Source organism: Girardinichthys multiradiatus, chromosome 6 (genome assembly GCF_021462225.1).
Source record: "Girardinichthys multiradiatus isolate DD_20200921_A chromosome 6, DD_fGirMul_XY1, whole genome shotgun sequence".
NCBI lineage: Eukaryota > Metazoa > Chordata > Actinopteri > Cyprinodontiformes > Goodeidae > Girardinichthys > Girardinichthys multiradiatus.
Genome location: NC_061799.1, coordinates 42,371,821 through 42,396,015, shown reverse-complemented (window position 1 = coordinate 42,396,015; position 24,195 = coordinate 42,371,821). Strand labels below are relative to the sequence as shown.

At 39.3% G+C, this 24,195-nt stretch overlaps 1 protein-coding gene and 1 pseudogene across 9 annotated transcripts in view; both read left to right on the top strand.

The window, feature by feature from the left end:
• Positions 1 to 24,195, top strand: part of LOC124869456 (disco-interacting protein 2 homolog C) — a 200,956-nt gene that overhangs the window by 90,383 nt on the left and 86,378 nt on the right. For 8 of the 9 annotated variants that reach the window (XM_047367309.1, XM_047367316.1, XM_047367308.1 and 5 more), the window contains exon 2: positions 10,181 to 10,252. In XM_047367309.1, the coding sequence (XP_047223265.1) occupies positions 10,181 to 10,252 (72 nt within the window). Of the gene's footprint in view, positions 1 to 3,012; positions 3,312 to 10,180; positions 10,253 to 24,195 lie in introns of those variants that run through there. The other variant, XM_047367310.1, reaches the window with a different exon arrangement.
• LOC124869457 lies at positions 19,138 to 20,531 on the top strand (annotated as a pseudogene).

The following is a 24,195-nucleotide window of genomic DNA, read 5'->3' as shown; positions in this document are numbered from 1 at the left end:
CCATTGTAGCACATGAATATACTTTAATCTAAGCCATTCCATTTTAGCTCTGGCTGCATATTTAGGGTTGTTGTCCTACTGGAAGGTGAACCTCTACCCTAGGCTCTTCTTCTACATGTTTGATGTGTCTCCATCATGGTTTGTTGCAAACTGCAAATTGGACTTTTTATGGATTTTTTTTTCCAACAATGGTTTTCTTGTCATTTTTCCATTAAGATCAGAGTTATAGATTGTAGGACCAGTAGTTGTCCTGTCAACAGATTCTGCAACCTGAGCTGTGGATCTCTGCAGCTACTCCAGAGTTACCATGAACCTATTGGAAGGCTTGTGGTTTTCCCATACTGTTTCCGCTTTAGTAGGATTGGTTAAACAGGTGTCTAACCCTGCTTTAAACTTCTCCAGAGCCTTTTCTCTGACCTGTTTGCCTAGACCTTCACATAGCTCCTGCATTTGCATTGCACTGGATTTTAATGAGAGGTATCAGAATAAAGGGGGCTAGATACTTACTGAAATTGTTCTTGCAAAAACCTTTGAAAACCATTTTGCATTTTCTTTCCGCTTTAGTTACGCACCACTTTGTGTTGATATTGTGTAGATAAAGTTCCAATAAAATACAGAAAGTTTGGGGCTGTAGCATGACGGTGTGTGAAATTGATTCACGGGGTGTAAATACATTTGCAGCTCATTGTGTTTTTCACATTAGAAATGGAAAAACCTTAGGGGTCCTCTAAGATAGTCGCCTTTTTTACATTTCTAAACACCAGCCTTTAATCAGGGTGTGTGCACAGTTTAGACCCACTGTAAAAGTCTTTTTTAAATCCAAAGCATCTTGTAATGTTCTATATTAGACACATGACACGCGGTCTGTATGTGCTGGGATAACTGACCCCATGACCCAGATTTTCCACATTGAAGAGCTGGCCTCGGATCACAAGACGTGCAGCTGGATGGGGGGACTTTCCTTGGACATGTAGGTCAGTAAGTTGAAGCTCTGCATTGTGAGGAAACTGTAAAAAGATGTTCGAAGAGCTCCAGGACACGTTCATTTATCTCTGACTCCCTCTGTCCTTTGGAGCGTCTGTTTTTGTTCTGAACGCAGGAAGTGAGATCACCTCCAGGATTGTTTTGATTTAAGATGACTTCATTAGTTGGGTTGATCTCCCTGAGCTTCAGAGCTTTGAATCTGGGAAATGTTTGGATTCTTCTTTGAGTTTCAGTACATATAAAATCCTACGCCAAAAAGCTTTCCAGGCTTTCTGAAGGTCTTCAGAATGACTTTACACTCATTTTTTACCCAACCCTTAGACCTGAACATCACAGCATCTGTGCTTTAAAATTAGAAACTTGGATTATAGAAGAAGTTACATCACTAAAATAAAATTCACGTAAACACGAGAGCTTCCAGAGTCACGTAAATATGTCTAATTTAGCCAGCTGCTGGGAGATTGTTGGTGTAAAACTGATATTAAGACTTTAAAAAATGTAGTTTTATTGAATTCGATGTTCCTTAGATCGGTGGGTGCAGTATTCCAGATGAGCCGCCATGGAGAACCTAAAGACACATTTTCCATGTCAGATTGTACATCTCCTCTGGTAAGATCTCTCATGGACAAGTTTGGATTTTCTCTAATTAAAAAAGAAATCTTGATTCCCATCATCATTCACATGGAATACTAAGGTGCAGTTTGTCTGTGTCTTGAGTAAATTACATATAGAATAACTATGAAATAAATAAGTATGAAATGAAAGATTAAAAACATAAATGGAAAACTCACAAGAATATTTACACTTTCGATAATTGTTGTACGTGGTAACTAGTGTTGCACATAACCGTGTCAGCTGCCAGGAATGTTCAATGCAATTATTGTTTTAAATCATGCATAATCCTGTTCTGTCGACAATGTTAGTATGAATTAAACTTTTTATCCAGTATTTTAATCCTATAAAAGCTTGATATAGATGCAATCATGTTTCAGTATGCCAAATGTTTAGCTAATAGCTTGTTACGAATCAGCTTGTTGGAGCGAAGAACCTAAAGTGTATTTCTTTATATTTGGCTAAAAAGATAAAAACTAATTGTGTTTTTTGGCAAGCTGCTGGTTCCGAAGAGCCAAAAGATCCAGTTTAATATTGGTGCTTGGCTAAGTTGTGTTTTATGTATTGGAACGACACTCATGGGTCACCTCATGGGTTGATTAGCCTTTTTGTTTGACTGATTTGGATGTCAGGGTTTACACTTAAGGTGGTCGGTTCTGGTCCAAGCCTGAGCTAAAAAGGACACAAAGTCCAAAGAAATAGAAAAAAGCTCAGAGAACTATTGATCAAAACCTGTTTTAAAAAACTAAAAGAAACACCGGTTGCTAGGAAGTGAGGAGGATCTGGGTGGTTTAAAACTTCTGCTCAGTACTTTATGCTGAACATTCCAGAAAAATAACAGAAATTTGAGCAAACAGCCCATAAAAGACAAGCTTCCTTCACTTTAATGCTAAGATTTTGTGGTTCCTGGTGTGAAATGGCAGTCAGGGTGGGTGATCTTGACGTTTTCGTCACTGTCTGCTTTGCACGTCAGAGTTCAGCTGTCAGACAGATGTCTTCTCTGTTCTTTGGTTGGCCCAGACCCATTCACGGGACAAATCTGCTCCATTAAATCTCTTTGGTTTTCTGCTGCTTTTTCTACATTCAGTGTGATCCTGTTTTGTGTTAGCATCGGTTACCTCATGGTACCACAGATTATATATCTGCTGAGTTTGTTTGAAGCTCATTGTCAGAGCAAACACAAGAGACGGGAATCAAACATCCCGAGGGTGCGTGCATCCTTTCCCTCGCCTCCCCATGAAGTCGGCTGACAAACAAACTCATTTGTTTTGCTGATGTCGCCGGGCAGCGTGTTTAGGCAGGCAGGTTGGACGGAACCAACAGAGAACGGAGGAGGGAAGATGTGGGGAGGAGCTTTTAGTTTAAACTAATACACACAGACCTTCCCTTCATATCACTTTGAATTCAGGTGGTTGTGAAGCAGCTGTCAGCAAATCTGCTGCAAGGGGTGTGCACAGGGGTGTGCATGTGAGCGTTTGTTTTAACAAGGACCGCAGCAAAATGTCTGCAGACACTTTAAGCCTTTTGTCTTCAGAGGAGCTCGATCGGCTGCTGTGGCTAACTAATAAGCTGCTTCTCTCCGAGTGTGTGTTTAATTAAGAAAGTGTGTGTGTGTGTTTGTGTGCCGATGGGGAATAAGCAACCAGTGTTTTCTCAGACTGGACTCCAGGCGAGGAATGTTTTTTAACTGCTGATCACTTTCAGAGTTATGCTTGGTGAGTAGTTGGAAGGTTTTCTACGTTTTTAACCATTTAACTCACCTGATTGGAGGCTTTTTGTTGCAGTTTTATGAAACTTTTAAAGGAATTTCATAAAGATCTGATTTTGTTATGGGCTGCACTTGCTAATATTTCATTCCCTTGCTAAAAGTAACAGTAAAAGTAACAGTCTAAGCTTTGACTGTTCCTCCATGTTTTTGGGGCTTCTTGATGGCTTATTTTGTGTCATTGGGTGCGTCTTTGTCTGTGATGTCATGCTGCTCTGCTGACCCTGTTTTCAGAGCTGCAGGATGATCCTCGCAGCTGTGTCTGACTAAACAAAGGATGTAAGTGTAGTGTGCTGACGTAGGCATGTGGATCCCCTCACTGAGCAGGATTTGACCTGGAATTTCAACTTCTTAAAACAGCTCCATTTGTTCTGATTAAAACTACTTAGAACCAGTAAAACCTTGTAAAAGGGAAGTGAATACTTGCAGCTATATGACCCAGGTATTTGTATTTATGTAGTTATAGAGTTGATAAAGAGTTGGATTACTGCCCAGATGTTGGTGGACATAGAGCAGTATGGGATTGTTACAGTGTGATAACTTTGAGTTGGTATACATAGATTTTTTGATTTGCTGCATTGCACAGAATGTTTATTTAGCTTTTTAAAAGGATAACAAATGGACCCAGTGTAAGAACACATATGAGCCTAGCAACAAATAAGACTTCTGATTGTTTCGTCCTTACAAAACTGAAGTCCAGCTCTGCTCTTTATCGGCTCCTTTTATACATCTTGGTCTCTATGGAGCCTGGACGTCTCCGAGAGTCTGTCCACCTCAGCTCATTCTCCTTTTGTAAAGAAAATGCTGCAGTAAGGCATTGGTGGTATTACAAAACCTGAGCTATTATGGCAACGAGTTGATATCTCATTTAGCGCAAAAAGCTGCGGTTGTTTTAAGGATCCTTATTATTATTACCATCCAGAACCTTTTTCCTTTGCAGACTAGTCCTTCATCTATAAATATAACATCTCTGAAGACTCTGTAATCCTTGTTGAGCTGTTTCTTTTGTGTCGCCGTTGTCCTGATGCTTCCTCTTACTTGGTCAACTGTCTGCGAACTGGACTTGTTTTCGGGATGCGTGGGGGTAGAGTGAGCAAATGAGTGATGTGTTCAGGAACGTTAGGAAAAGTTAAATGCGGACAGGTAAAGGTTGCTATGGAAATTATGTTTGATAGAGTCATGTCAGAGATCCCAAGTGGAACAAAGCTCAACGTATCAAATATATTAATTTATCACCCTGCGTGATTCTACACTACATCCGTCCTTGTCCAAAAAGCCAAAGGTGTCTATGCAGAAAGCGACGGAGAAGTGCAGGGGCCTCCTTCCTGGCAGTGCACAGCAACAGGTAGGAGAGAGGGAGCACAGGAGAAGACTTGAGTCACTCAGATGATTGCTCTGGCTCCTCATTTACAGAACTTCAGGAACGGTATGACTGGATTATTTGCCTTGAAAAAGGAAAACGGCCAATCCTCAGATGTAGATATGAGTTTGTTCTGTAAATATCATTTGGATAATTATTTTCAGTCAAACTTCTTTATGCCCACATTTAATGTCTCACTTTTTCATTTTTTACATTTTAATCTAAAAAAAATCAGCTCTGATTCCATGAAACTAGTGAACCTAGAATCTGAAAACTGCTGATTTTAACCATGTAATATTTATATACTCATACAAAATGAATAGCAGTAACTTTGTTTTAATATTAAAATGTAATATTAAATAATATTTAATATTAAAACTGCTTCTACAACTGAACAACCTTGAAAACCAGCTGAGACTGAGTAGAAATGTCTGATCTGGGTGCCGTCATGTTTCAGTCTGAGCTTAATTCATTCTTTCTGCTCGTTAATGAACTGACTGCACTAATAAAGCTGGGTGTTGCAAACAGATTCATTTCCTCGCTGGTTTCATGAGGTCAAACATAAACTGTGATTATAACCTTTCCATCCTCACTCTCTTACTGTGCATGTAATGGTTTTAATGGAGCCCAGTTAGCAGTTCTGCATCTCCAGATGTGCTCCATAAATCATTTGAACTCAGGTTTGAACTCCAGCTTTTACACTGTTTAATGTAAACATGCTGTAAGAAGCTTTATGGTAACCAGTGGTCTGAATGTGTCGCTTTAACACCTGTGTTAAGTTCTTGGGTTCTGTGTCTGTCCCTCCATGTGGTCCAGAGCCTTCGTTGTTCTTAGGACAGGAAAAGCAGCACAAAAAAACAAAAACAGTTAAAAATCTGTCCTCAGGAATTACAATAGAAAAACTTTTTTTCGACTCTGGAGTCGTCTGTTCTGTTGACGATGCTGAAATGTGAAACGTTCTGGCATAAAGCCTGAATGTATAGAGACAAACAGCCTTAATCTGAGCTCCTTTCTTCTGAGTTTCAGTCCTGACTCAGCTTGTTGTTTCTGTAAACACCTGCTGCCTCCAACCGCTCCGTCACTGGGTCCTGGGGTGTGTTTGTGTTTTCCTTTCCTTTATTCCTCAGGGACTCTTTGGATGTTTCCTCCTGGCTCCTCTGGGACTTAAATTATGCTATTATGTGTTTTTATGAAGACAAACCTCTCACTTCTCATCAGTATTTATTAATTCAATTCAATTGAATTATTTATTACTTACCACATTCATAGAGACTATTGACAGTTCGTGGGATTTTCCGTCAAGATGTAATAAAAAGTGATGAGATACTAGAAGGGGTGAATGTTATTTAAATTATTACTGTTCATATTTTTATTTCTTTGCTAATAAATTGTAAAAAACTATGTGGGGACAGTTGTTGCTCACGTCACAGGGGCAGAAGGTCAAAGATAACGAGGTAACTGGGGGACGTGGTCATGTCATCTTTCACAAAATAACATTAAATAATTAATTAATAATGCATGTTTTTATTAGGGGTCAGAGAAGAGCTTATGTGAATAAATAAATAAATCTTTTGACCAAAAGGTCACTTTTGGGCAAGGAGCAAAGGGGCAGATGCTCCAGCCCCCTCTGCTAAATATTTGACCATGAAGCAACGTTTTCAAGTATTTTTTTACTCTGGTTTTGATTATAATTGTTAATCAATATGCATGGAGTATGTGCTAGTCAAAACTTTAAAAATGCAAAATATGCCAAGATAAATTTGCATAGTTGAGGCCCAGGTTTTTAAATGTGTCAGATGATGAGCCTGTCGGCTGTTTTTTAATGTCTGTTTGTCCTGTGATGGTAGTGTCTCTAGAATAGTTGCTGTCATGTCATGCACAAAGATTACTGGGCTGAGAACGCGCCCTTGCGGAACACCCACTTGGAATCTAGCTTTCTAAAAACAAAAAGTCAGGAGCTAACTATTAAGCCCTAATTTACTCAGCAACCAAATCAGCTTGTGAGATTTATTTTCCTTGGCTTTTTTATTAAATCCACATCCAGTTTCTTCAAATCAGCAGTCCTGATGATGAATAAACACAAATCAGTTCTGACCTATTGGAGAGAACTTATTCTGTTAGCTAGTAGCACCGTGGACCCCGGAAAATAAACTTTCCTTTTTAGGAGCTGCACAGATGCACAGGTTTTCTTTTTCTGCTGACATTTTTCCCCTCCTCTTCTTTTTTTATCTCATTTTCTTCTTCATTCTGGTCATTTTCCCCACCATATCTATATCTTTTTTATGTCCGGTTTGTTTGCTGCTGCCTCTCTTGCCTGTGTCTCTCCCTCTGTATATGGTCATAAAATCTCAGCTGGCTGTTTCAACACAAACCAGCTACCCACACTCACATTTTTTGCACCAGGAAGGTTATTTAGCTGAGAGACTGTGTCCACTCAGGGTGTGAGTGTCTGCAGAGGTAAGCATTTGTATTAAAATCCTGTTGATGCTAATCTCCCTCTACCCATTTGCTCATCAAACAGATGCAGAAACGTATTCTTACCGTAGCGTCCACTGTCGTGATACAATGTTGGCTGATAAAAATACTAAATCAAGAGACCAGGCAGGTTTTTCTTATCAAACTGGGAATTATGTTTATGTAAATAATTCCCAAACAAACGCAGAAAGGATTCATTTAGTTTCCCATCTGTTTCATGAAAGAAAACAAACGTGGCCTGAAAAACTATTGACTGCTGCAGTAGAATACAAGAAGCTGTTGGTTCTTGGAAGATGAGCTAAAAATGAGAGATGATTCAACGTTGCTTTCTTTGTGCAAATCGAAATGCAGTTTGTTGGACTGGTTGAACAAAGGTTGAACTGAAACCTGTTGCCAGTTGTTACCTGAACCAGTTAAGCCCTCTTAAATCAACCAGAACTTGTTTGTCACCAGAAGGTCAGACGTCCATCTGTTTACCTCCATCAGCTTCTGTTTTCCTCCTCTCAAACTGAAGTGTTCACCAGTTTCCTCCTTGTCTCTGCAGGGCATTAGATTCCCTATCAGAGATGCTAATTACCGCCACGTGTGCTGCCTACATGCCACCATACGCACACGCTTATACCCCGTGGTGCCGGTGGCGTCACGGGTGACGTAAGATTGTTCATCTGAGCCAGTTAGTCGTGCCTGTGTGTTTCAGAAGGATGTGTCAGGTCAGCCGAGCGAACAGCTTATTTTCCATGTTCGACAGATCCGCTGCCGGTTTAGTGTCACTTTTGTCTCATTTATTCATCCCTCACTGCTTAAATCAGACAGCGCTCCTCACTATCTGCTCCTCTCATTTCCAGTGGCAGAAATCCTTTCTCTTGTCGATTTTGGTTCTCAGAAGCAATCGGACTGTGTGAGAGACTGCATTTAACCTGCCGCAACCCATCCTTCTTGTGAAGGAGCCCTATTAAACAGAAATGCATCCTTACTGATCATCCATTTGCTCTCATTTGGAACCAACTGTGCTTGGTTTACCCAACAGATGTGTCATTTTGCAAGCTCCAGTGTGTAGAATAAACTAACATGCTGCCTTAGTCTAAATATCTAATGGATTTTGAGAAATTACTTTAGAAATGCACCAAAAAACAAACCAACCCAACAAACACAGGAATCTGGTTGATTGCTGGTATTTTCAGAACCAAGCAACTACTTCTGATGAAATAAAAAAAAACAACCTATGTCTTTATTTGCATGCTGGTTTAAACAAATAAAGACATGTTGAGCAATAATAATTTGCATTTTGCCCTATAATTTGTACACTGGAGCTTTAAAAAGAGAAAGTTTAGCATTCACAGTGGCCTCTTTGCCCCTCAAAGCTTCTTTTTTTCTTTGCTTTCTTATTTTTGTTCATTCTCACACGTTAAATCCAACTGTCTGCAACTACAGGCCCAGCAAGAACTGTCCTATAACATCTGAATTCATCAGGTTTGAGAGTTGGTGCATGATGGCTTTCTGCAGGGTGCTGCTGGCTTTGTACTCATGTATCATAACATTGACAGAGTAATATTTTCAAATTATATCCTTGTGTGCATTAGGCTATCAGCAGATTCTCATGCATGAGGTCCACGGACACATAATAACCGCAAGACCTTCGTGAAGAGAACTGACCTGCATGTGGGCTTAAAACAACATCGATATGTTGCACTGTATCAGGGGAATACTGTCAAGGAAAATACTCTGTCTGTTGTGTGGTTTTACTGTTTCTGTAGGATTTAAGAGCTGTGCAGAAACAATCTGCAAACCTCAACGAACTGAAGCAACTGGTTTTTGTCCAGATAATGGTGTCAAGTGAAGAGGTCCCTGTTTCAGTGATTCTTTCACTTTATCTCTGGTTAAATGTCTCTAGTTTTTATCAGTCTAGAAGGTAAACTGCAGAGCTAGAGCTAGCTGCATTGGCGTTAGCTTCCAGGTCTTTATCTGTGCAAGCATTAACCTCAGAACTTCTCTCCGTCTGTTTTTTTTACTTATTATCGGCACATTTGTTGCACCAAAGCAGCATCTTCAGATTTATATCCCTGCTTAGTTTTTCCTTTGCAGACCCACCCAGACTTTAACTTGGAGATGTTTTTTTTACTTGGTAATTAAAAGCACTTTAACTTCCCTTTTTAACTGTAGAGTTCTTCTGTAGATACATTTTCTTTATTTAAAACGAGCCTGTGTTGCACAAACAGCAAACCCAGAGAGTTTTGTTTGATGGTCTTCGTCAAAACATGTTAAACTTGAGTGGTAAATAAGAACAATAGAAACTCATTTTCCCAGCATGCTTCATTCATTGGGTTTCCACTCCCTTGTTTTTTAAAATTGTTTTTTTTATCCCTGTTATCCAAATATTTGCTAGTCCCTGCTGTAAAGAAACTATGTTGGGTTAAAATACTTGCTGCTTATTTTTCAGAAACGTTTGTCATTGTTCTCTGAAACTCTACAAACTGCCAAACTTCTGCTGCCTCTTGTTCCCTGGAGCTCTGGGAGCATATTTGCAATAATCTTTGTGATTGTTTTCAGATGTCCTTTGTTCTGTTTGGAAATCTGCTGATTTATCACTCTCTCAGCAGGTTTTCTGGTGCTCTGAATTAAATGCACCTGTAATAATTCAGGTCCCAGTTGTATGAGCTTTCCTCTGCAAACGAACAGTACCATCTGGTTTCTGTTGAGCAAAAACATGGACTAAGCATAATTTAAAACCCAAAGTGTTCTCTCTCTGAAGCCTAAAGTCAGTTGTATTTATTTGAGTTCAGAGTCATTGTTTCTTTTTCCTAATTAGTTTTAACAGTGAAGTTTGAGGAATTTTGTTCCTCTGTAGCCTTTAATGACTTTAAATAAGTCATGTTTTTCTGAATCAGAAACTTTGACTTTCTTATAATGGGTCTGATTTAATCTGCATGTTTAAAGGGTTTTAGTGATTCCAGGAATGTAATCGCCTCTCTTTCTTTGTCTCTCAGGTGATATCACACAGAAGGGCTATGAAAAGAAGCGATCCAAGCTGATTGGAGCCTACTTCCCTCAAACACCAGGTAGAACTGACTTTCTTTCTTCATCTTCTCCAGCAGTTCTTATCCAGGATTTTAAGTAGGGGTTAAAAAGTATAGGTACTTTACAATCACACATAATTTCTAACTACTCACTCATTATGAGTCACTTTATCCCTTAAAACAGATTTAATCAAAAGCAGAGTAGAGCGGGTCATGATTCAGTAACCATAGCAATATCTGCTGTTTCCTGTTTGTGTCCAGTGCAGTAAAAAAGTATGTGCCCCCTACAGGGTGTCCCCTGTTTTTGATTTTTTTGTCACACCTTAATGTTTCAGATTATCAAACAAGTTTTAATGTCAGAAAAAATGTAAGCTGAGTAAGTGGAAGTTTGTTTCTTTTATAAAGAGAAGAAAAGCTGGCCAAACAAACATAGCCCAATATGAAAAAAGAAATTGCCCTGTAAACCTAATAACTATGTTCTTTGCTTAATGTTTTAATCCAGGCTCATTGGATGGTTTCCAGCATAAAATGTCTGTTTAAGGTTATGTTACATCATCTCTTTGACTAGGCCACTCCAAACCTTTTATTATTTATTTATTTTAGCTAGATTCATTGGTGTGCTTCAGATTCTTGTGCTGCTGCATAACCCAAATTTACTTGAGTTTAAGGCCACAGACTGATGGCTGGAGTTTGTCCTTTAGGATTTTTCTGGTAGAGAGCAGTGTTTAGGGTTTACTGCAAGTAATTCAGATCCTGAAGCAGCAAGGTTGACCATCAAACTACCACCATCTGGTTTAATTTTCTGTATGATGTTCTTTTGTTTTTCCAGATGTATCGGGACACACACTTTCCAGAAAAGTTCTACTTTTGTAGCATCAGTTTGAATATTTTCACAAAAGCCTAATGGATCATCAGGATGCATCTTGGCAACTGTGATTTAGTATATATGCAGATAACACAGATGTTTATTGCAACCCATAACTGTGTTCTAGCCCATGTTGTTAATGTGAATCATAAATGGAATGGGTCCTAAAATACATCCCAGAGGCACAACTTATGTGAGAACCCATTGAATTTGACACACTGCTTATGACCAGTAAGACCATTTTAAAGACATCTAATCACTTGGTGTCAAAGGGCTGTAATGGGAATTCCCTCAAGATGCTACGATCTACTGTTTTAAAATGCTTTTGAGAAGAAATTGCAGCATATTCATCCCAGTTTGCTTTGCACAAAAGGATTTAAAACTTTATTGTAGCTACCTAAAGTGCTGGATGTCCATTTAAACCAGATTAATTGGATGACAACTGGATGTTTATAACATACTGTTGATCAAAATTATTTTAAAAGATTGCAAAATTGATCTGGCTGATTGTCAGATAAATATTAAAATATGAAGGGCGATTTGAAACTCTTGTACGTTTCGTCTTCTTTTTATTGATGAATAGTGTTTAGCTCTTGGCTCCATTTTCCCTGGGAAAGTAAACAGGCTCGGCAAGGTGTCTTATCCACATTTATAGGTTGTTTTTGTATTTTAAATTTCATAAAACATAAACAAATTCTTCTTTTGAATTGCTTTAAAAAATGTGTCCTGTCTATATACATTAACTGAAGTGACCAGCAGGGGGTGCTGCAGCACCCTCTCCTTCCTTCCCAGTGATCGGTACTAAAATGTTGATCACATTGATTTTGGTTGTCAAACCTAAATGTTTGCCATGTACAGCGAAAATAAAGTTGGCCTTGGTGTTTGATAAAAACCTGAAGTTAAACTAAATTGATTGGTTGGCAGTGCAAAAATAACCCTAATCTATTTATACTTTCAAATGCAAGACTTTATTCTAGATGGGGGAACATTTCTGTTACCCCTTCTAGGGTATCAGTACTTTATTTTTACCTACCTTTTGGTGGTTGTTGTTGACTGTAATATAATTACTTTTTAATTATGCAGCAGCAATGAATGGCCACAAATATGTGAACACTTTGCTTCAGGTTGCTTCGGTATAAACAGCTATTTTATTTTTTGCACCTTTTAATATCAGTGAAAAGACAATCTGAAATGTCACTTGTATTAACTTTTTCCTGCAGGAGCAGATTGACACCAATGAGGGTACACATTCTTACAGGAAAGCAGGTCAAAGTTTCCCCAAATGTTACCAACCTGACCAGTTGGTACAGATTCCTTGGATTGTTTTGTGAAGGAACAGCCAGAGAAATAAAATCTGTCTCAGCTGTTGCAAGGCATAGCAGTTACATAATACGGAAATGTTTTTTCCGACTAAAAACCGTGGCAAGTTTTCTAGACTTTTTTGGGGGCTTTTCTTGTTTTGTCTTGTCAGCAGTCGTGACAAACGTTTTTGGTATGACGTCAAGTTTCGACTCAGATTTTACCCTTTTTCTGTATTTTACCCAAAAATAATCAGATGTTTTGTATGTTTTATAACTTTTATTAACAAATATATGAATTTATCCAAACATCTTTTTATCCAATAAACCAATATTTCCAGACTTTCAGGGAACTCACCAAATGCTTTCATCACCTGGTTTCGTGACCACATCTCCAAACTGTCAGTGTTCTGGTCTTTAAACCACAAATCTTTTGAGGCGTAATAAAACACCTGCGGTAGACAGTGCCATTTTTTACCTGAAACAGGTGGTTCCAGAAAGGCGAGAAGAGCAACAGTATGAAATGTCAAAGGGGCAAAATGACCAGCAACAGATCTTAAGCAGCATATTTGCCAACATATGTGCACCCCATACCTGGAGGGCAGAGCTTTCCATTAGGACACTAGTGTACTTCTTATAAGTTTATTGTAGTTGACAGATCGTCACCAGTTGACAAGTTTCCCTAATACACCACAGATGGAGTCGTTGAGATGATCTAGAAGTCCATTTTACAGCTGAGCTGTTTGGATCCTGTGGACACTGTGGCACCACCAGAGCTATTACTGGAAAACAACTCTGTCTGTGTTCATGGAAATACGGAGACAGAGTGTATGTTGTCTTCGGGTTGGGGAAACTCAGGAAATGCATTGTGTTAAGGAATGAGGTGTGTGGGATGAAGAAAATGGTTGGTATGCGCATTTAAGCCCTGCTGGGGGTCCCGGGTTTGCTGGGGGGTGGGGGGGGAGTGGGTTGACCCAGAGCCATGTTTCCATCACTTCAGAGAACATTACGCTGACTGAACAGACCCCACATTTAACCAAAACCTTCACCGAACCACCTCCTGAGGCCCTTCACGTTGTTCAGTTTCAGATTCAGCAAACCTCATTATCCCCAAGGGACAATTTAAGAAACACAGAGCGGTTCCATTTGTATAAAACTAATATGTATATAACTAACTAAAGTGCAGATAAAACTTGTCCCTGTTATTAGGATTAAAAAGTCATTGCGTTTGCTTTTTTTAAATTTATTTTAAAATTAGAAATGTGGGCAAGAGAGTAATGAGTATTTTAACGATCTTCCTGCTGGAAGAAAAATCTACAAAAATGAGTGACTCAGAACGTCTGTACTGTACTGTAGTCACAAAAGCAACTGGAACAAATGGTTAAATTAAAAAGTGCTGTTTGAACTGCTACAGTCTGATGCGTCAACAATGAAGATTCTAATGTTATTCCTACACATCATCATGGTTTAAAAAACAGGCATTTCCAATTAACAGAAATCTTAGAAAACAAAGGAACAATTCATCTCAAGTGATTCAGAGGATGTGGCTTTGGGCCATCTGTCTGCTAAACGTTCACTAACACTCTGTTTAACACATTAAAGGCTGGAAAGCTTCCCAGCCAGGGGTCTTTCTGCATGGAGTTTGCATGTTCTCCCCTAGCTTCAGTGGATTCTCTCTGGGTACTCCGGAGAGAACCCACTGAAGCACGGGGAAAACTTCTTTTTCCCTTCTTTCCACAATCCAAAAACACGACTGTTAGGTTAACTGGTCGCTCTAAATTGTTTTTAGTTATGAGTGTGTGATTGCATGGTTATTTCCCCCCCCCCTGACCCTGCAAAGATAAGTGGGTATAGCGCATGGATGGGTGATGCATTTTTCACCTTGTTTTTACAAACAGAGTTTATTATGTGTCACTCAGCACAGCCTAACAACGTTTGGTTCACATGCAGAAAACAAATGTGTTAAAAAATCTCTTATTTCCTACTGTTTGAATGTGACGTCCCCATGTTTTGGATTTATGTTGACTACTGCTCTGTTGATGAAAGTTGCTCAGCCTGTTTGGCCATAAATATTTACTCTTACCTGACATAGAAAAGAAAATGGGGGAAAACCCAACTACGCTTAGCTGAACTTTGTCCTTTCTAGTGTGAGAGTTGTGCAGTTTGTTGAAAACATATGAAATCATCGGTACTTGTGTCCCTTTTCTGATATACAGTTGTGGCCAAAGGTTATGGCAGGAAAACAAATGTGTGTTGAAAACGTTGCGGCTCTGGTTTTTCTGGTGAGAATTCTAGATGTAAGTGGACTCAAACCAACGGGTGAAAAGGTAGCACAGTCAAAAAAAGATGTTTGAAAGACCTTCAGAACCTGTAAGAACTATTGATTAAGATTACTTTGTCACTTGATTACTTTACAAGAAATTCTTTCTCTTAGGAATCCAAAATTCAAAGATGCCGAAGATGACCCAGGACTTCTGCAGAATTATAATTTGTTGCCTTTTGTTCCCTAAAGGTTTCTGACATGAAAAACTCAAGTATCACATTCTATTTGAGGCCTGTAATATTCTTCCTTGTAGACAAGTAACATTCAGCCATATGTAGACATGTAAATACACTATATCCACTTCCTTTTTACAAAGACTTACCTGCACAATACTCTTTCTCTGAGAAATACAGCTATGCTCATCTTATCTGCAAAGCATTTCAGCCCTAAAACATGTTAGTCCACATTGCTTGGTAAGAAAGTCAAACTTTTTTAGTTTATTTAAAATATCTCAGTGTAGAAGAACTAGCATTTAATCAAAAAGGCATATTGACACTGTGACATATTAGATCAGAAATATATTTACAGGAAAGAGTATTAATGCTGCTTATTTCAACATAAACAAGGAAAAAGATGATTAATTAAGTGATTGATCCTTGTAGTTACTGATTTTTTAAATAACAAAACAAAGTTATCGTTAAGTTGTTCATTGTGTACAATATGTGTAAAATGGATCACACTTATTTGCATTCACAATGTTTTAATGTAAGTTGTGAATCTATTGGTACATGTAAATCCTTGTAATCATATTCTGCTGATAGTTTTCTTTCCTGCCACTATAATGTCAGATCTAGATCTGTATTTACCTCAATTTAAAAGAATGTACATTTTTACCAATATTAAGATGTTGATAGGAGTTGCATAACAAGTACAGAACCTTAACCATTAAAGCAGGAAGCTCTTCTGCAGCCTCTTGTTTGTTTTCTGCACACATATATAACATGGTATCATCAGCATTCATGAAACACATGACATACACACCAGGAAACTTAATAATATGCAAGCTAAACTGCAGAGGACCAAATAAGCTGCCTTGAGGTTCACCAACAATGTTACTGGTGTTAGGAAATGTTGTAATTCAAATATGACTTAATTTCATTACGTTTTTCAATGAATTCCAGACTGAGTGAGAATTTCACCTGTTCCCTGGTTGGGATTATTCTGTCCACCTTCACGCTAATGGTTGAAAGGCTTCAGAGCTCACTAAAGGCCATGCTTGAAGAAGGCAACACAACCTCATTATTTGCACAAAGCAAAAATTAGACCCTGAAATCCCCAAACTTGACAACCCCTCTCTTCCACTATGCCTAAAGATCCTGTCTTTAAAAACTGCAAACAGGTTCAGTGTCAAGATTCACTGCTTTGGTCCTCACTGCATTAGAGACACGTTTGACTTTCCACAGACAATGTTGGTTCTTGGTGTAGTTGCACTGAAATACCCATAAAACAAATGTGGATTGTACAATCAAACTGCAATGACCCACTCAGCAATTACTTGAAGGGAAGGCTCTGGTTTTTGGTTTCACGGCCAGGGCAGAAACTTAGTAAACTTGACAATGAAGGCCTTATGATTAAACTGTATCAAAGGCTGTCTTCAAGTCATGAAAGATGGGCTCTCCTAAAAAACCCTTTCCAGTTTAGCTCTAACATTTTCTCAAAATAAACTATTTATATTTTAAGAGTTATGGTGTTTCTCAAACCTAAATTACACAGAATCTAATTAAACTATTGAGAAAACTATAACTAAATAGCTGGATAGTTGGTGTGTCCTTGGTCAGTATGATATTGTTGGTTTTATCTTTGTCAGTGAGTTCTTAAAAATACATTTTAATTAAATGTACCATGATCTGAGAGGATATGAGCACTACACTGGGTTCCTGCTCTAATTTCCAGTTCATGTCTAAACAGCTGCTAAGCACCAGTTTCACAACCATTCCAAGTGGCTTTCTGCCATTCTCCAACATTTTGCACCCAATGACAGCCACACGGTAGGCTTGTTATAAATTAGTTTTTTTCACCAAAAATAAGTTATTTATTGGCTTTACCACAACCTGAGAGGAAATATGTTTTTACATAATCAAAATGTGGATTTTAGGGGTCTCCAACTCCAGTCTTTGAGAGCTACTGTCCGGCAGCTTTTAGATGCAGCCCTGCTCCAGTCACACCTGAATTAAATAAATGGCTCATCACCAGGCCTTTTCCAAACTTGACGTCATGCTGAAGAGGTTATTAAATCCTTTGATTCAGCTGTGTTGGAGCGGATGTATCTAAAAGTTGCTGGGTAGTAGCTCTTGAGGACTGGAGTTTGAGACGCCTGTTCTAGACAGAATTAAAAGGGGATAAACTTCAACGTGGCGGCTTCCCTCTTGTTCCTGTGATATTAAAGTACATTATTTTCTGCAGGGATATATTTGTGTGTCACATCTTCCTTATTCTGGTGTAACAAAGGGTTCTTTAGGCCGGAATAGTATGTTTACATACCACCCAACCCAAATCTTTTAGGTTTCATATCTTTGTGAACCTGAATATTCTCTTGATGTTCACATTAATTCTATAAAATATTGAAAAATTCAGATAAATGTAATATCACTTCTGCACTCATATGTTAGTTTTTATACTTTACTAAGCAATCATACTGCTACATAACTACCGACCAATTGTTATGGGATTTTCCCTATTAACTGATTACATATTTGGACTTTGTTCCCATCTGACACCAATGACCTGGAAGAATGACTGGCATTTTTCCTGCTGTTCTGTTCCAAACTTGTAAAGTCATACCATATGGGAACTAAGAACAACCTTCCTGCTTGAAGCCACTCCTGTCTCTGGAATGAAGCAGAGCTGAAAATGCCATCCCTCGTGCAGCTGTATATGTTCTTGTAAAGTCGATCACCGTGAGTCATTTCTTCTCACTTGGTTGTAACTGCTGCTGACGGAGGAAAACACGGCCCAGGGGATTCAACTGAAGCGGGAGAGATTCTGCTGCTCTCTCTGCTCGAAACTGCTCAAAAATCCAGTGGTTTTACCTTGCAGTCACAGCTTTTGCATGACCTGCATCAACAAACGGTCGGACAATGAAGAAAGTTCAGGGATCTACAGCAGCCCTCAATGCAGGGAGATCTTCATGTCGAGGCCTGCCCTGGTTAAAAACAGTATGATAGTAGCATTTGTAGTCGAGGAGTTGAGGAAGAGTGAGGTTCAGCCCGAGGGTCCAGGTAATGACTGCAATGCTGAACCCGGAGATGTAGCCTGCGATGTCTGCTCTGAGAGGAAGATGAAAGCCATAAAATCCTGCCTGCAATATATGGCCTCATACTGTTCCACACACCTCCAGTCTCACAACGAGGTGCCCCCTTTAAGAAAGCACAAGTTGGTGGAACCTACTGCAGATCTCAAGGAGAGCATCTGCCCTCTGCATCAGGAGTGATGAAGATTTTCTGCCGGACGGACCACTGCTGCATCTGTTATCTATGCTCCAAGGACGACCACAAAGGCCACAAACAGTCTCCATGGCTGCCGAAAGGGCCGAGAGGCAGAAGGAGCTTTAGGCGACTCGACAGAAAATCCAGCTGAGGATCCAAGAGAAGAAAACATATTTGAGCATTTTTCAGCAAGAGGAAGCTGCAGTAAGTCATGCTGCTGAGTATAACTGAGAAGGTCTTTACAGAGCTCATTAAGACAATGGAGAAAAAGCTCTCCCATATGAAGGAAATGATGAATTCTAGACAGAACACTGAATTGGGTCGGTTCAGAAAAGTTCTAAATAATGTGCAGGAGGAGATTATGGAATTAAACAGGAAAGATGTGGAACTGGACAAACTGTACAGTACACACGACCATACTCGTTTTCTGTTGAGGTATCCTTCACTGTCTCGTCTGGCTGAACCTAAAGAACAGTCGAGCATCAGGATCTGCCGTCAGCGTAACTTTGAGAGGGTCGCTGCCAGCGTTTCAGAGGCCAAAAAGTTCTTGATGAAGAGTGTGAAAAGATTGTGCTCACAATTACTGGAGCCATGGGTTTGCCCTCTATGCCTCTACCAGAGTCAGAGAGGGCCATCATGAAACCCAGAGCCCACTAGGGAGTGGTGGCCTAGTGGTTAGAACAGGAGGTTTGTGTTCCAGAGGGGTCAGGTTCGTTTCCCACAGATTGCCACTCAGGGTCCCTGAGCAAGACCCTTAGCCCCAGAATGCTCCCCGGGCGCCGCACAATAGCAGCCCACTGCTCCCTGTAAGGGATGGGTTAAATGCAGAGGACAAATGTTGTTGTAATGTACATGTGCAATGACCAATAAACATCAGAATCAGAATCAGAATCAGAAAAGCTTTATTGCCAAGTACGTTTTTGGACATACAAGGAATTTGTTTTGGCGTAGTCGGTGCAATACAGTACAAATTAAACAGTACAAACATATCTACAATATAATATAAATATAAGTGCACAGTTTTAAGTGAGTGAGAGTAAATATAGAGCAGTATAAGATGCAAGAGCAATACAACAGTGTATAACATGATTGTTATTATTACTATTATTACAGACCAAACTAGAACATGGACAGTCCACTGCTGAGTTCATACAAACCAGTCTTACAGAGCCTTCTTAGTCCCATGCTTCCCAGGGCTAACTTTTCAAAGGTCATGTTTCATGACCCCAGATCTAGCCTTAGACTTTCTAGACAGAACTCAGATGACGTATATAACAGTGAAGACTTCAGAGAGAAAGATGTTGCACTTGCATCAACCAGTGGTTTCGTTTAACAAACCAGTGACTTCTCCTGACCATGGATGGGAAAATCCTGATGTGATAAAGACTAAAACACAACAGTTTGATCGGAGACCGGATGTTTTACTGGGCGGGTCTAAGAATGGCAAAGTTTTAAAACTAGATCTCACTTCCTAGAATATGCATGCCAGATCACACTGAATCCTGAAACTGCAAACCCAAACCTGATGCTAACTAAGGAGAAGAGAAAAGTAATCTTTGTAAGCGAAGAACAGGACTACCCCAACCACCCAGAAAGGTTTGCATACACCTGGCAGGTTCTGAGTCATCAGAGTCTCACTGGCCGCTGGTACCTGGAAGTGGAGAGGAGCGGGAAAGGAGTCTTGGTGGCGGTCGCTTACCAAGGCATCAGCAGAGCTGGGACCTTCAGCGATTGCATGTTTGGACAAAACAGCAGTTCCTGGGCCCCTGATTGTTTCAAGAACAGTTACGAGTTCAGGCCCAACAAGAACAAAACTCCCATCCCGGGCGCATGGTTCCTGCAGAGTAGGAGTGTACCTGGATCACAGAGCAGGTCTTCTGTCCTTCTACAGCGTCTCTGAAACCATGACTTTCCTCCACAGAGTCCAGACCACATTCACCGAGCCGCTGTACGCTGGCCTCTGGCTTTCAGATGGAGCAGAACTGCTGAGGTCTGCAAACTTGTTTGAATATGATTTTCATCATAGGGTGAGGGAACATTCGGAACTAAAAATGGGATGTGACTAATAAGTGGAGCATGTAACTAACTCAGTGCTGTGTCACTATGAGCAGACCTCTAGCCACTAAAACTTCACATGTATTGCGGATTTCATCAATGAATTTCTTTTTTCCTCCTGCCGCTTGTTGGGAACTTTTCTTTACAGGTTGGAAAGCCATTTTTTTTATTTTTTTATCTTTATAAAAGGAAAAACAATGCATGTTATCAATGTCCTCAATTTGAAACTGTTACATAGAACTATGTAATTATGTTTGTGCTAGGCTAAATATATATTTCTTTCCCACTTATTTTCGTCCTGTAAATGCATTCACATTTATTCTCACAGTTTTCCTAATAAAAGACTTTGACTGCAGCAGTGAATTATAGTTATTCTGTTTTGTAACACTTGATATTTGTTCCTGCATTTGTTAAAAGGTAAACATTTTATTTGGCTGTTAGAGATAGAAAGATTTACACACAAAAACTAATATCAAAATGAATATATGCAACAAAATAATTAACAGAATAATAAATAGTAATAATAAAGTAAACAACTTCTCCATCTGCACCATTTTCGTCTTTGTCATCTAACAATTAAAAATCATGTTATTTCTCCTTGTTGATATTAGGTTCATTAATAAACATCACGTCTGAAGGTTTTTAACTCATCGCACAGATCATTTATTTTTTCAAATGCAATTTGTATTTTATTTTAATACATTTAATTGGTTACAGGCTACAGTGACAACAAAGCAGCTCATATACTCAGTACAGACCAAAACGTTTGGACACACCTTCTCATTCAAAGAGTTTTCTTTATTTTCATGACTATGAATATTGTAGCTTCACACTGAAGGCATCAAAACTATGAATTAACACATGTGGAATTACATACTGAACAAAAAGTGTGAAACAACTGAAAATATGTCTTTTATTCTAGGTTCTTCAAAGTAGCCACCTTTTGCTTTGATTACTGCTCCACACACTCTTGGTATTCTGTTGATGAGCTTCAAGAGGTAGTCACCTGAAATGGTTTTCACTTCACAGGTGTGCCCTGTCAGGTTTAATAAGTGGGATTTCAAGCCTTATAAATGGGGTTGGGACAATCAGTTCCGTTCAGCAGGAGGTGGATACAGTACACAGCTGATAGTCCTACTGAATAGACTGTTAGAATTTGTATTATGGCAAGAAAAAAGCAGCTAAGTAAAGAAAAACGAGTGGCCATCATTACTTTAAGAGATGAAGGTCAGTCAGTCCGAACAATTGGGAAAACTTTGAAAGTGTCCCCGAGTGCAGTCGCAAAAACCATCAAGCGCTACAAAGAAACTGGCTCGCATGAGGACCACCCCAGAAAAGGAAGACCAAGAGTCACCTCTGCTGCGGACGATAAGTTCATCCAAGTCACCAGCCTCAGAAATCGCAGGTTAACAGCAGCTCAGATTAGAGAACAGGTCAATGCCACACAGAGTTCTAGCAGCAGACACATCTCTAGAACAACTGTTAAGAGGAGACTGTGTGAATCAGGCCTTCATGGTAAAATAGCTGCTAGGAAACCACTGCTGAGGACAGGCAACAAACAGAAGAGACTTGTTTGGGCTAAAGAACACAAGGAATGGACATTAGACCAGTGGAAATCTGTGCTTTGGTCTGATGAGTCCCAAACATACCTCCAGGCTGTGTAAGGGCTATTTGACCAAGAAGAAGAGTGATGGGTTGCTGCGCCAGATGGCCTGGCCTCCACAGTCACCGGACCTGAACCCAATCGAGATGGTTTGGGGTGAGCTGGACCGCAGAGTGAAGGCAAAAAGGCCAACAAGTGCTAAGTATCTCTGGGAACTCCTTCAAGACTGTTGGAAAACCATTTCAGGTGACTACCTCTTGAAGCTCATCAACAGAATACCAAGAGTGTGTGGAGCAGTAATCAAAGCAAAAGGTGGCTACTTTGAAGAACCTAGAATATAAGACATATTTTCAGTTGTTTCACACTTTTTTGTTCAGTATATAATTCCTCATGTGTTAATTCATAGTTTTGATGCTTTCATTGTGAAGCTACAATATTCATAGTCATGAAAATAAAGAAAACTCTTTGAATGAGAAGGTGTGTCCAAACCTTTGGTCTGTACTGTACGAATATTGAAATTTTGGGCCTTGGGTCGGAAACCGGCAGATGTTAACGCCACTAAGAACCTGAGCAGGTGGACAAACACACGATCGACTCCAAGCGCTAATAAGACATGAATGGCTCGTCATCGGTCTGAATCTGGTCCAGAAGAGCAAATCCAGCACTTAGCCGTGGATTAGAGATGGAATGAAATTAAAAAATATCAACTTTGGAAACATTTATTCCTCTTATAAATTTGACTCATTTGCAAAAGAAAACTTTTGAACCATATAGTTATTTTTATCCTTCAGTAAATCAGGGAAACTTGTATAGAAAATGTAAAAAAGTTAAAACTATGCAGCATTTATATCAGCACCAAAACATTTGGCCATGAGTGTGCAGTATCGATTTTATCTGGGAGAACATTCACAGACTGTTCTGTTGTTCAGGACAGGCTGTGAGTTAGTGTACAGTTAATTTATGGTGGTTCATTCAGGCTGTTATTGTGCTTTACTTATCATCATTGATCTGGGAACATCTACAGACCTTGAGTGATGCAATAACACCAGCTGAGTGCTTCAGAAACTCGAGAAGCATTTCTTAGTCCAGAGGAGAAACGGGCCTGTGGGAAAATCTTCCTGATGAAACTTGAAGCCACTTTATTTTTTTCTAATTGTTGTTACACAACTTTCATGGTTATTTTCTTTCTACTGTCTTTCAGCAGTAGAGAATCACACCTTTTAGTGCTCATTTTTCTATTATTTTATTTCTGTCATACTTTTTAGTGAGAATATAAATGAACAGTCAGTATCTTACCTTCAGCTCTATTCTCCTACATATTTTGTTATCTTTTGCTCTCTGACTTTCTGACAAATAACATTGGAAAAGACTTGCAATGCAGACTATCACTGCCAGAATCCAATTCAAACTTTGCAAAGAACCCAAGAAGGATCTGCATTGCAAAAGAAAATTGTGGGATTCCAACAAGTTTCTTGAATATTAAGATGTCTAATGTACCTAAAGCTCACTAAGGCGGGGTAAGAGCACAGCAGAATCATGAAAATACTGTAGAAAATACGGTGTCCTTTGGGTTTTAAATTAAGTTTTTAATTAAAGTGTTTACCCAGAGTTTGAGACTTTAACAACAGAAGCTGAGTACCAACTTAAGCATTGAAGGTTCGGTCTGATTTGGTTGCAGTTTGGTACACATGCAGACTAATGATGGGTATGTAAATGGTTGCATTTGCAAGGAGTAGGTCTAGAGCAGACATCAGGAGCAGACAGGTGTGTTTACAGTATCAAAGTCTCCAGAGACAGTTGATGCCTTGTAAATGAACTGGACACCATCATGTTTTGGATTTTCATGAAGCCAGATTGTGAAGATAACTCACAAATATAATCCTAAGTGATGGTAAAGTCTTTATAATACAGGATGGTGATGAAACATCAATTCTGAGTGCCTTTGTTAGATTTTATGACGTACATAATCTGTGTTTTGAGTATATTTGTATTGCATTGGTTCTCATTTTATTTGATTTTGTGTTGATTTCCCAGCTCTTTGTTCTCTTTTGTAAGCTTCTTTAACAGTTACATTTTCCCTGCTGTGGGGGTCAATAAAGTCTCCCCTCCTGTCAGGTTGAAATGTCAGACTACTGAACGCCCTGGAAACAGAAAAAAATCAAGATATATTAGTGTAACAGAATAGATTTAACTACCATTATTTATTTGATGCATACATAGAGTAAAAGGGGCAGCCTGTTTGATGAACATGTTGGATAAGGAGAAGAATTAAGAACATCTACTCTAAGTCTGGAGAAGGGGAAATCCATCCATACCGACTCCCCAGAGGAAAGAAGAAAGTGAGGAGTTTCCCAGACTTGCCGTTTATTCCTCTGCTGCCTGGTAGTCATTAAACGCTTGGCTAATCAACTTTTAG